Source organism: Microcaecilia unicolor, chromosome 2 (genome assembly GCF_901765095.1).
Source record: "Microcaecilia unicolor chromosome 2, aMicUni1.1, whole genome shotgun sequence".
NCBI classification, from domain to species: Eukaryota; Metazoa; Chordata; class Amphibia; order Gymnophiona; family Siphonopidae; genus Microcaecilia; species Microcaecilia unicolor.
Genome location: NC_044032.1, coordinates 337,181,778 through 337,194,650, shown reverse-complemented (window position 1 = coordinate 337,194,650; position 12,873 = coordinate 337,181,778). Strand labels below are relative to the sequence as shown.

Sequence of the window (12,873 nt, the reverse complement as noted above, 5' to 3'; positions counted from 1 at the left end):
GCTAAATAAACACTAACAAGAAATAAATTTAATATTACATAGTAAGAGTTCCGGAATCATCGGATAGATTCAGGTCACAAAAACTACAAAGCCATAGAGGCAATCAACTCCCTGTTCTGTTCTTTCAGCGTGCGACATACTGTCTCTGCTATCTCTCTATCCCAGGATGATATCAGCAAGGGGGAGGGGGTGAAGAGCTGAGCATGCTCTCCTGCTTTCTTTTCCTAGTGTGCAGGGCTGACTGAGCACAGCAGCCTGGGCTGCAAAGGGCGGAAGAATCCGATTAGAACAAAAGGTGAAACTTTCTGTCTGTTGGGATTGGAAATCTCTGCAAGCTCCAGTAAGTCCCAGATCTGCAGAGGGAGAGAGGAGGAATCAGCACAGGCTCCTCCTGTCTTACTTATCTTTTAGGAACAGGGAAATCTGCAGCGTGAACCCATCCCAGCAGCTGTAAATTTCAGAGGGAAAACAGGAGGAAAATGTCTGCCTTGGTTTCTGAGCAGGTAAGCAACATGATGAGAGATTTTCTGAGAAACACTGAACAGGAACAGGAAATCAGTCCAAAATACTTCAGATTAAAGGGAGCAGAGCTGTCTTCAGATCTCACAGACAGAAGTCATATAATAGTCTATTATTTTTTTTAATTTATTGGTATGATAATAAGTAGAGAGGTGTGGTAGCCGTGTTAGTCCACTTTTAAAGGTTATCAATAGAAATCAAACAAAATAAAACATGGAAAAGAAAATAAGATGATACCTTTTTATTGGACATAACTTAATACATTTCTTGATTAGCTTTCGAAGGTTGCCCTTCTTCGTTAGATTGGAAATAAGCAAATGTGGTAGCTGATAGTATATATATGTGAAGCATTTCATTGACAGTCTAGCAGGGTGGGGGCCAGAGCCGCCGAGAGCCAGAGCCGGGCCCGGGACAAGGCCAGAGCCGGGCCCACCCACCCCACCCGAGGTTATCGTCGCCGCTGGCCCCCCCCACCCCACCCGAGGTCGCCAGGCCTCCACCCGCTACCGGGCCCTGAACTAACCTTAAATGCCTCCTTCCTTTCCTTTCACCACCTTCGCAGCAAGCAGCAGCAGGGCAGACCTCTCCTTCCTTCCGTGCTCCGCCCTCACGGACGTTACTTCAGGCGAGGGCGGGACACAGAAGGAAGGAGTGCCCTCAGTGGTGTGCTGGAGCAGGCTCTCACAGGCTCTCGAGAGCCGTTTGTTAAGTTTTTAAGAATTTTGGGAGCCGGTTCTCCATGGCTACTTTAACAAATGGATCCCAAAATGTGGGCTTGGGCCCCTCCTGAATTCTCTTTTACTTTGCTGGCGAGAGAGAGCCCCCTGTTAACAATTTACCAGCACACCCCTGAGTGGCCTGCCCTGCTGCTGCTTGCCACGAAGGTGGTGAAAGGAAAGGAAGGAGGCATTTAAGGTTAGTTAGTTCGGGAGCGACTGCGGGCGGGCCTGACTGCGGTGGCGCCGGGCCCCCTCCGGAGGCCTGGGCCTGGGGACTTTTGTCCCCCCTGTCCCCCCCTCTCAGCGGCCCTGGTGGGGGTGGGTAGGAGGTATGCATGGGTACATCAAAGCATTTAATTGATAGTCTAACAGGTTGGGTGTGGGTAGGTGCGAGGAGGGTGATAAACAGAGAAATACAACTTTATGGTTTATAATGGGCTAGAAAACCCAGATCCTTGTTAAGTCCTGTCTGTTGGGTGTCAAAATATTCAATCATTCTGACTTCAAAGGTCTTACGTACCTGTATTGTTTTAAAGTTACCTTTCAGGATTCTTACTGTGAAATCACTGGTGCAGTGTTCTGGTCTTGTAAAGTGCTGGCCCACAGGGGTGGGAACCTGACTGGCACCAGCTTTCTTCATGTTATGTCTATGTAAATTAAATCTTGTCTTAAGCATCTGGCCTGTTTCTCCAATATTTATTTATTTATTTAATACATTTGTATCCCGCGCTTTCCCACTAAAAGCAGGTTCAATGTGGCTTACATAGTATTAGGTTATACAGAATTTTGTTAGATAGGTAGGAAAATTAAATGTAGCATAGGAATAGCTTGGAGGGGTCGGTAAATATAGGCGATATGGGGTAGTGACTGGATGGATAAGTGGAAGAATGGATGGGTTGGTAGGGATAGGTGATGTGGGGGGTGATGTGGGAGATGTAGTCTGGGTCAATGTCATTGCTTCTTCGGTGTTCGTTAGGTAGATCGGTTCATAAGTTTAATCTGGGTAGGCTTGCTTGAATAAATGGGTTTTTAATGCTTTCCTGAAAGGTAGATGGTCATAGATTGATCGGATATGTCTAGGGAGGGCGTTCCAGAGTTGGCTGCCCAGGAAGGAGAAATTGGATCCATAATAAGTTTTGTACTTGAGACCTTTACAGTTGGGATAATGCAGGTTGAGGTAGTTTCGCGAGAATACAGACATGTTTCTTGCTGGGAGGTCAACTAGATTTGTCATATAGGCCGGAGAATTGCCGTGTATTATCTTGTGGATTAATGTGTGGACTTTAAAGTTGATACGTTCTTTGATGGGGAGTCAGTGTAGTTTTGCACGGAGAGGAGTTGCACTCTCAAAACGTGATTTGCCAAAGATGAGTCTCGCTGCTGTGTTTTGGGCAGTCTGAAGTTTTTTTCAGGATGTGGGCTTTGCATCCTAAGAAGATGCTGTTACAGTAGTCAACGTGGGTAAGTACCGTGGATTGCACCAAGTTCTGGAATGTTTTCAGGGGTAGATATGGTTTTACGTGTTTCAGTATCCATATCATTGTGAACATTTTCTTCGTGGTGGTTGTGGCGTGTTTCTCGAGGGAAAGGTGTTGTCTAGTGTCACTCCAAGGATTTTCAGGTTGTCGTTACATTTTTTACACTGAATGATATATACCACATTGGAAGATGAGCATGTGAAAGATCCCTTTATGTTGAATATTTTTCCTTTGTGAATGACTGTGGGGTCCTGTGAAATGTTTTGGCATAGCTTGCAGCTGGATATATTACAGGGAAATGTGCCCTTCTCTTCCTTTTCAGTCTGTGTTGGGAGTTTACTTCTGATTAGCTTGTGTTTTAAGTTGGGTGGCTGTTGGAAGGCCAGCACTGGTGGGGATGGGAATAAATCTTTAAGTAATTCATCCTCCTGGAGTAGAGGCTGTAGATCTGTTATGATTTTCCTCAGTTTCTCCAGCTCTGGGTTGTATGTCACTACAAGGGGGATTCTGTCTGTGACTTTTTTTTCTTTGTACTGTAGCAGATTTTCCCTGGGTGTTTTGAGGGATGATAATGAAATTGTGGCTAAGGGTGTCCTGTGTGCTGTTCCAGTTACCGGTCGCATTCAAGAATGTTGCTGCTTATTTCTTGGAAGTGGAGTGGGACATTCTGGGAGAATGGCAGAAAGAGCTCTACAAGAAGGTTATCAGGGAGATTCATGACATCCTCATCTCACGAGGTAAATATGCTTTTTCTGTCTTACCACACAGGCACATTATGGAATAAATGTTATTTTAACTGAGGTAAAAAAAAAATCCCAGGTACCAAGCCCCGTGATCACCTGAAATTTAGAATGTAGCTTCTGATTCCATCCCATATCCAACAGGAGCCAGTGAGAGACGTTAGTAGCAAAAGATTCTGCTCTGTACTGTAAGGTAAAATATACATCTTAAACTGGAGGCTTCATACAACACCAGTTGCAGTTTCTCTCTCTTTCCTATACAACAAAAATGTGGCACAGAAGACCAGAGAGTGAATGTATCTGTCAGATTGCTGAGAACTACAGCTTCTGTGTAAGGGCATGACATGTCAGCTGTACGTTACTCAACAGTACTCTATATGTATAACCCCTTCAGATGGTAAATAAGTATTGCAGAGAAGTTTGGCACCTGCAAAGGCTTCACCTACAAAGTTAATGAATAGAGATAAGTGTATCAGAAAACCTCCAACATTTAATATTAATCAAGTGGCAGATTACAGCCTTTTCCAAACATTGTCAGGTAAATACACACTACTACTACTACTTATAATTTCTATAGTGCTACTAGACATTCAGCGCTGTACACTTGACCATGTAAGAGAGAGTCTCTGCTTGACAGAGCTTACAATCTAATCAGGACAAACAGGACAAATAAGAGATAAGGGAATTACTTAAGGTGGGAATGGTACAATAGACATGGGTACTGAACAAGTGAATAGTGGCTAGGAGTTAACAGCAGCATCAAAATGGTGGGCTTTTAGCCTAGATTTGAAGACGGCCAGAGATGGAGCTTAGCGTACTGACTCAGGATTTTTTTTCCAGCAAGATAAAAGGAACAGAGTCTGGAGTTGGCAGTGGAGGAGAAGGGTACAGAGAAGAAAGATTTACCCAATGAACGGAGTGCCCAGAGAGGAGTGTAAGGAAAGATAAGAGTGGAGAGATACTGAGGAGCTGCAGAGTGAGTGCACTTGTATGCTAGAGGACTATTAACTGTATATGAAAATGGATATGGAGCCAATGAAGTGACTTGAGGAGAGGGCTAATATGAGCATAGTGACACTGGCGGAATATAAGTTGTGCAGCAGAATTTTGAACAGATTGAAGGGGAGAGACATGGCTTAATGGGAGATCTGTGAGAAGCAAGTTGCAGTAGTTTAAGTGAGAGGTGATGAGTGTGGATAAGGGTTTTGGTAGTGTGCTGAGAAAGGAATGGACAAATTTTGGTGATGTTATAGAGAAAGAAACGACAGGTTTTAGCAGTCTATTGGATATGTGCAGAGAAAGAAAGAGAGGAGTCAAAGATGACCCCAAGGTTACAAGCTGATGAGACAGGGAGGATGAGAGTGTTATCCACAGACATAGAGAATGGGGGAAGAGGAGAGGTGGGTTTAAGGAGAAAGATAAGAAGCTCAGTGTTGGTCGTGTTTAGTTTCAGATGATGTTGAGACATCCAGGCAGCAATGTCAGTAGGCTGATACTTGAGCCTGAATTCCTGCAGAAATTTCTGGTGTGGAGAGGTAGATCTGGGAGTCATCAGCATGAAGGTGATGCTTAAAACCATGGGATGAGATCAGAGCACCAAGGGAAGAGGTATAGATGGAGAAAAGAAGAGGTCCCAAGACAGAGCCCTGAGGTACACCAACCCTGAAATCCAAATGAGGACAGCGTATCAAGGAGTAGGTGCTAATCAACAGTGTCAAAAGTAGCAGATAGATCAAGAAGGATGAGGGTAGAATAGAGACCTTTGGATCTGGCCAGGAACAAGTCATTGGAGACTTTAGCAAGGGCTGTTTCAGTTGAATAAAGAGGACACAAGCCAGATTGAAGCGGATCAAGAATAGCTTGATTTGAAAGAAAGTCAAGACAATGGCGGTGACCAGTATGTTCAAGTAGCTTGGTTAGAAAAGGGTGGAGGGAGATGGGTGATAGTTGGAAGGACAGGTAGGGTCCAATGAAGGTCTTTTTTTTTGAAGAGTAGTCTAACTATGGCATGTTTGAAGGCATCATGGACAGTTGCAGTGGAAAGTGAAAGACTGAGGATATGACAGATAGAAGGAATGACACTAGGAGTGATGGTGCTGAGTAGATGGGTGGGAATAGGATCAGAGGAACAGGTAGTCAGTTTGGAGGAGGAAAGAAAATGTGCAGTTTCCTCTTAAGTGAATTCAGAAAAGGAAGAAGAAGAGATAGGGGTTGAAGGAGGGTTGACAGAATGGACTGGGGGAAAAGAACTCAAGGTTAATCTTGTGAACCTTATAATGAAAGTAGTCAGCCAGAGTCTGGGGAGAAAGTGAAGGTGGGGAGGGGGTTGGAGGCAAAGGCATTTTGAGGAGAGAGTTCAGTGTGGCAAAGAGATGACCAGGGTTTGAGCCAAGAGAGTTTGTCAACTGAAAGAGCAAACTGGAAGGAGGTCAGCAAGAATTTGCAGCATGGGCACGGGATTTCAGCCAAAGGCATTCAGCAGATCGGGCACAGAAACGTAGGTAGTGGATTCTAGAGGTTAGCCAAGACTGGGGTTTGGTATGCCTTACAGAACGGGGAATGGGATGAGCGAGAGTATCCATTGCAGAGGAGAGAATAGTATTATCGGAAGAGACAGCCTCATTGACAGACTTGGATAACAGTGGTTGGGAAGAAGGTTGAGAGAGTGCAAAAGTCAGTAGCCTGAAGATTCCTTAGTGTATTGGTTGAGATTGGATGGGACTGGAGGTGAGGGTGTTTAAGTGTGAAAGTTATCAGATAATGGTCAGAGAGGGGAAGAACTGAGGTGCAGAAACTAGAGAGCGAGCAGTTGGAGAAGACGACAAGATCAAGACAGTGGCCATTCTGGTGAGTAGGGGTAGTGGAGTACAGTTGAAGATTGAAAGAGGATGTTAAAGCGAGAAACTGAGAAGCATAAGAGTCAGAGGAATCATTAGCATGAATGTTAAAATCCCCAAGAATGAGGGAAGGAGTTGAAGGTTCAAGAAAGAAAGAAAGCTGGAGTCAAAGTCATTGAGAAAGGAAGAATGGGACTTATCAGGAGGTCGATAAATGACTGCTGCTCGGCAAAGTACAGGAGTGAATAGATGGATGGAGTGGACTTCGAAGGAAGAAAAGCAGTGAATGAGGTGGAAGAAGAGGTTGAAATCTACAAGAGGGTGAGAGTAGTAGCCCAACACCCATCTCCGCGACTATCCAGGCGAGTATGGGAGAAAATGCAACTTCCGTGACACAGGGCCATAGCTGAAGCAGAGTCTTCAGGGCAAAGCCAAGTCTCAGGGCAAGCAGATGGAAAGTACGAGAGATAAAGAGGTCGTGGATGTAGGAAAGTTTGTTGCAGACAGAGTGGCCATTCCACAGAGCACATGAGAAAGGCAGAGAAGAAGTGGAGAGGAGAGGAACAGAAATTAGATTAGAGACATTGCGGTGTGACCTGCACGAATAGGATGACAGCTGATGTGGAGGACCAGGATTGGGATTGATAATCCCCAGCAGAGAGCTGGAGAAGCAGCAATAGAGTATGGAGAAGAGTAAGAGAGGCATGATGATCCCAAGATAAATATACACATATGTCCATCTATACTCTCTTACACTGCTTCTTCAGATCAGGAAACAGATGTCACAACCCCAGGGGGTTTATATTTAAATTTAAATGTCATTTTCCTTCTTATTATTGACAGGTTATTCAATTGTTAATCCTGATGTTATATTCAAGATTAAAAAGGAAGATGAGAAATATTTCACACAACACTTTGAGTGGGAGGGAGAAGAAAAACTGAATGACTCCAGCATGAGTAAGTAACTGTTTTGGATTTAAAGGGCTTTGAATTTTCAGATCACAGGAAATGGGTCATTCACATCAGACATTTGGAGAGTTAAAATCCATTTCCTAATTTAGGGGTCTTTTTACTAAGCCGCGTAAGCGTGTACGCGCACCAAAATGGAATTACCGCTCGACTACTGCGAGGCTCTTGCGTAATTTAATTTTTGGCGCACGGCTGATACATGTGTCTGAAAAATATTTTTCATTTTTGGACATACGCCAAGTGGCATTTGACGTGCGTAGGTCATTACCACCTGGATTACTTACCGCTAGGTCAATGGCTGCTGTAAGGTCTCAGACCCAAAATGGACGCACAGCAATTTTGATTTTGCCGCCAAAAAAAAAAAAGGCCTTTTTCACATGCACGCTGAAAAATGGATTGGCGTGCGCCCAAAACCCACACCTACACAGCACGCCTTTGTAAAAGGACCCCTTATTATTACAAGCTCTTTGGTGAATCCTTGTAAATGAGTTTTCTCATCACAGGACTTCCAATTGTAACATCTGTGTTCTCACTGAGCATTAAACAAGAGGAAGATCTCCCCTTCATGGATCATCCTGAAGCAAAGATATCTGAACAGACTCACTTTCCTGTAATTAGTAAGTATAAAATTTTTCCCTCTCATCTTTACTAAGGTCAGCTGGGACCATTAAGAAATTTAGTATTAGTAGGATAAGAGGCTGTCATCTTCTGTCCTCCTCCCTCTGTTTCCTTACTTTGGATAGAATAGGCTACCCATGGAGACAGAGAGGCACCTGATTGAGGTTGGTGTCCTGGGGGAGGGGAAAATGAGATCAGACCTGTAAAACCCTTTGTCCTACAGTGTCATGATTTTTGAAAAATCTGTATTTTTGAAAGGGCTGGTGGGAACGGTAATGCTTCTCCATTGTTGTGGGTGAACAAGACTGATGGACATGGTGCAGTTCAATTTAACCATGGAGTGTTTGTATTGGTGGGTTAGTGCAGATCTCTGTACATCATGTAGTTTACAGTAATGCAATTAAAATTAGACTGATTTGCATGATTCTGCATGTGATGAAGCTCATTACATTTTTCATTAATCAACTTTAAGTCTGCATTAAAGTTAATGAGAACTGGCCCAGACTAGATTGCTGATTTACATTAATGGAAGGGGGGAGGAGTAGAAGGGGTTTGGATCTTTTTGAGGGCAGGGCTTCAGCCGAGGAGCTGGGGGGAGGTGCTTAAATCGAGAGGACCCTGCTCTACCGACCTGGGAGCACTAGGCCATGACTTTGCAGCTTGATGTTCTGGGCTGCTGGAATAATACTGCTTACAAGTAGTGTAAGTCTTATAAAAAACAGGATTCACCAACCTCCAGGACAAAGATACCACAGGTTGCTGAATCCTGCGGTAAATCGAGGTGTAGTAAAAGTTCATGTTTTACTGCACCTTGATAACTCCTCCCACTCCCCTCCCCCTGAAGTGTTAAATAGAACGACCCAATGTTATCCTAAATAATAGGGAATGGTCAAGATCGCATATGTAAGGAGAGGTATTGAACAATCACAGAATGAATGAAATCAAGTGGCAAATTGGGCAGGACATTTTTCAGATGAAGATCGTTAATGATGATAAAGAATAGTAATTAATAAAAGGTGAAGGAAGTCAAGAGAAGTAAGATATATTTCAAAACAGGTGCAAGAATGAGGGTGACAAAACGAGGCTGAAAATACAAAGAGTAAAAAATAAATCACATTACATCATCATTTATTATTTTATTTTATTTTGATTTTTTAAATGTCTGCAAGTCCAAAAGCTATCAAAATAATGTACATTCAGGTACAGTAGGCATTTTTCAGTCTCTGGAGGGTGTCACAGTCTAGGTTTGTACCTCAGGCAATTGAGGGTTAAGTGACTTGCCCAAGATCACAAGGAGCTGCATTGGAATTTGAACCAGGCTCCCCAAGTTCTAAACCTGCTGCAATACAAAAGTTTGTAATCACATAAAATAAATACATATATAAAAAGCATATAAAATGTTAAAAAACATACAATAAAGCGGGCTGCCAAACAACAAAAATTGTGCTACCTTAAATGAAATCTCTACCCACTGTCAGTTCGTTGTAACTATTTTCACCATGTATGATTATGTTTTGGTGGAAAGTCTACTTCATGAAAACTAGCCCCCCCTGTTTATTACGCCAAGACAGCAGCTGCCGTGCGCTAATGCCAGCATAGCCCATTCACTTTCAGTGGGCTGTGTTGGCATTGCCACGCAGCAGTTGCTAGCATGGCTTAGTAATCAGGGAGGTAGGTATCACAACAATACCAGGGCAGTATACCATCTGAAAGAAGGGGCAGAAAGGACCCTAAAAAAATACTAAACAGATATTACCAGAAAAAAAATCAAAGACAATTAAGAAAGAAAAGACCAAAATCAAAATAAACAACAAAAAAAAAGGTTTGGCAAATCTGCACGTGAGAACCAAGATGCGTTAAAGGAAATATTTCCTTAGCAGAAGAAATTGATAAATCTTGTGTATAAGAGTTTTATTCTGATTTGAATGGGCATCGGTGGCATACAGGATGAAGCAGACACTGTCAGGTTGTGTGATTGAGCAGCAGTGAGGAACTGATTTTAGAAAAGGAGGAGAATGGAAATAACACATTTGGGACTAAATTCTATATATGACGCCTAAAAAAATTGGTGGTGAAAAAAAAATATTCAGGCTATTCTATAAACGGTGCTTAAAGTTGGGCATAGTTTATAGAATAGCACTTAATACTTGGGAATTTATTTTATTTTTATTTATTTATTTATAGCAGCATTTATATCCCACAATTTTCAAAAAACAGGTTTGGTTCAATGTGGCTTACAAAGTTAGTTAGTGGAGAGGGAGAAATACATTTTGAGAAAGTATGGGGAGGGGGTAGAGAGTCAAGAGAGTACAGCGAGGCCTGTAGAATGGGGTGGTCCAAGCGAGGAAGAGTAGTAGAGAGGAGGGTCTGTTGGCATGTCCGTGGATGCCTTAGTGACAAGAATGTTCGTGTTCGAAGTATGTTGGTTCTGGGGTTTATGTGTCTTGAAATCTGAACTGACTTTGTGTGACGGTTATGCTGTGTTTGGGATGGATGAGTATAGTTTGTTTCTGGGGGTAGGAATTTTTGAACAGGTAGGTCTTGAGGTATTTCTGAAAATTGATGTGGGATGTTATGGATCTTAGTGCCTTTGGAAGGGTGTTCTGTAGCTTGGAGCTTTGGTAGGGGAAGTTCACTGAGTGAACGGACTTGTAGATGAGCTTGTCACATCTGAGGTAATGAAGAGTCAGGTAATTCCTCGCCTCCTTCATTGTGTTCTTTAGAGGTAGGATGATCATGACTGTGAGGTATGCAGGTGCTTCTCCATGAACTATGAGCCAGACCATGGTGCAGAGTTTGAAGGTTTATGCGGGCTTTTATTGGGAGCCAGTAGATTGCTTGTAGTAGTGGGCTCATGATTTCCTGAAAATGAGTCTGGCAGCTGTATTTTGAGTTGAGTCTTTTCATGAATTGCTTCTTGCATCCTGCATATATAGCGTCGCATTAGTTTATATGTGTAAGAACTAAGGATTGTACTATAAGATGGAAGACTTTTATGGGAAAGTTGTTTCTAATTCTCAGTATTCACATTGTATGGAAAGTGTTCATTACTACCTTCATGATCTGAGGTTCAAAAGTTAGTTTTTGATTGATGATGACTCCCAGGAGTTTTAGGTTGTTAGAGAGGGGGTAGACGGTCCTGTCTATGTTAATGTTGGGTGTGATGGTTCGATTGTGAGGTGTTGTTATTATCAGGAATTTGGTCTTGTCTCTGTTGAGTTTGAGCTTGAATGTGGTGGCCCATTTTCCTAGAGTGTTTAGGCCTCTTTTGATGATCTCAGAGATGTCCTTGATGTTGCTTTTGAATGGGATGTAGATGGTCACATCACTGGCATATATGAATGGATTGAGACCTTGTTTGGCTAATGTTTTGGCTAATGGGGTCATCATGGTGTTGAATAGGATTGGAGAGATGAAGGATCCCTATTGGACTCCTTAGGATGCTTTCGAGGGGGGAGATAGTTCATTTTTCATTTTGCTTTGTTATGTTCTCTTGATCTGGAATTTTTCGAACCATTTGAGTACTGGCCGGTTATAACAATCTTATTGAGTATTCGTAGTAGGGTGTAGTGGTCGACCATGTCGAAGGCTGAGGACATGTCAAATTGTGGTAGTAGTATGTTCCTGCCCTGGCTAATTTCTCTTCTGAAGTTGGTGATGAGAGCAATTAGCATTGTTTCTGTGCTGTGGCGCAATCTGAAGCTTGATTGAGAATCAAGGAGTATTGAGAAGTTGTTCAAGTATTTGGTGAGCTGCTTATTGACTAGACATAATAGCTTGGCAGTGAGAGATATGGAGACTACTGGTCTGTAGTTGTTGATGTTGCTTTTGCTTGCTTTAGGATTTTTGGGAATGGATGTTAGAATGATGTCTTTTTCTTTGGGGAATATACCTGCAGTTAGCAGGTCAGTTAGGTAGGCTGTGTTGCTTTCTAGGAATTGGGCAGGGGGTTCTTTTAGTAGGTAACTGGGACATGTATCCAGTGAGCAGTGAGATTTGGCTGTTATGGATAGCAGTTGCTGGACTAGTGTCGTGTTTGGGGGAGAGAATGTTGACCATGATTTATGTCGAGTAGTTTGTTGGTTCTGGTGAGTTCATTCAAAAATGGTTCTAAGTCTGTGACGTCTTTTCAGAAACTAGCCCTCATAGATATTATTTTATCTTCAAAGTATTTGTCAGGTCCTGTGCTCTTGGAGTGTTTTCTGTTTTGGTAGTTTGTTGGTCTGTAAATAGGAGAGAGTTGATTATGCTGTAGTTTTTTAGTGTTTTTGTAGTCCGAGCCAATTATTTCTCTGTAATAATTGTATTTGATTTTCCTCACTTTCGCTTTGTATTGTCTATTTTCTGATTTTCTTTTTGTTTTGATATTGTCTGTTTTGTGTTTTTGCCACTATCTTTCCAGTTTTCTGCATTCTCTCTTATGTTTCTTTAGTTTGTTGTTGTACCATGGAATCACCTTGGACCTGGTCATTTTTTTCATTTTCACTGGTGCCATATTGTTGAGGACAGACAGGTATCTGTCCTCCCATGCTGCTAGGAAGTATGAGGTAGTGTGGGGAGATGACCAAGAATTGGGATAGATGTTGGTCCAGAAGGTGTAGTTGTCGATTCTGTCTCTGGATTTGTATGTCATGTGGAAGGTTGTGGTTTGGGAGGTGGCCTCTTTCCAGTTCAGTGTTGCAAGTAGTTTGAAGTGATCGGACCATTGTGTTTCTTCCCATTTTAAGTCATTGGGTGCTATGTGGTGTGTTTCTGCAAATTTGTGGCTATTAGGTCGGAAATTTTGACATTCTGTGGTGCTTGCATCATTTGTGTCTTCTAGGTGGATATTTAGGTCTCCAAGCAGCAGTATGTTTGTGTATGATATGCATGTGTTGGAAATGAATTCAATTAATTCCAGATGGGATTCCAACCATTTCCCCAGTGGTCTGTACAAGAGGATGCAGCACAATTGATCTTGGAGGGCGAAGTCTCATATAATGCATGATAATAT

At 42.5% G+C, this 12,873-nt stretch overlaps 1 protein-coding gene and 1 long non-coding RNA gene across 3 annotated transcripts in view; both read left to right on the top strand.

Moving 5' to 3' along the window:
* Window positions 1-242: 242 nt before the first annotated feature.
* Window positions 243-7,176, top strand: LOC115463670. The gene is made up of 3 exons (XR_003941054.1): window positions 243-503; window positions 3,327-3,453; window positions 7,137-7,176. It is a non-coding gene; the product is annotated as an uncharacterized LOC115463670 (long non-coding RNA).
* The window catches only part of LOC115463664 (zinc finger protein 678-like), a 109,868-nt gene continuing 104,167 nt past the window's right edge, over window positions 7,173-12,873 (top strand). For both annotated transcript variants that reach the window (XM_030194371.1, XM_030194370.1), the window contains exons 1-2: window positions 7,173-7,250; window positions 7,766-7,879. In XM_030194371.1, the coding sequence (XP_030050231.1) occupies window positions 7,247-7,250; window positions 7,766-7,879 (118 nt within the window). In that variant the 5' untranslated portion in view covers window positions 7,173-7,246. The remainder of the gene's footprint in view (window positions 7,251-7,765; window positions 7,880-12,873) is intronic.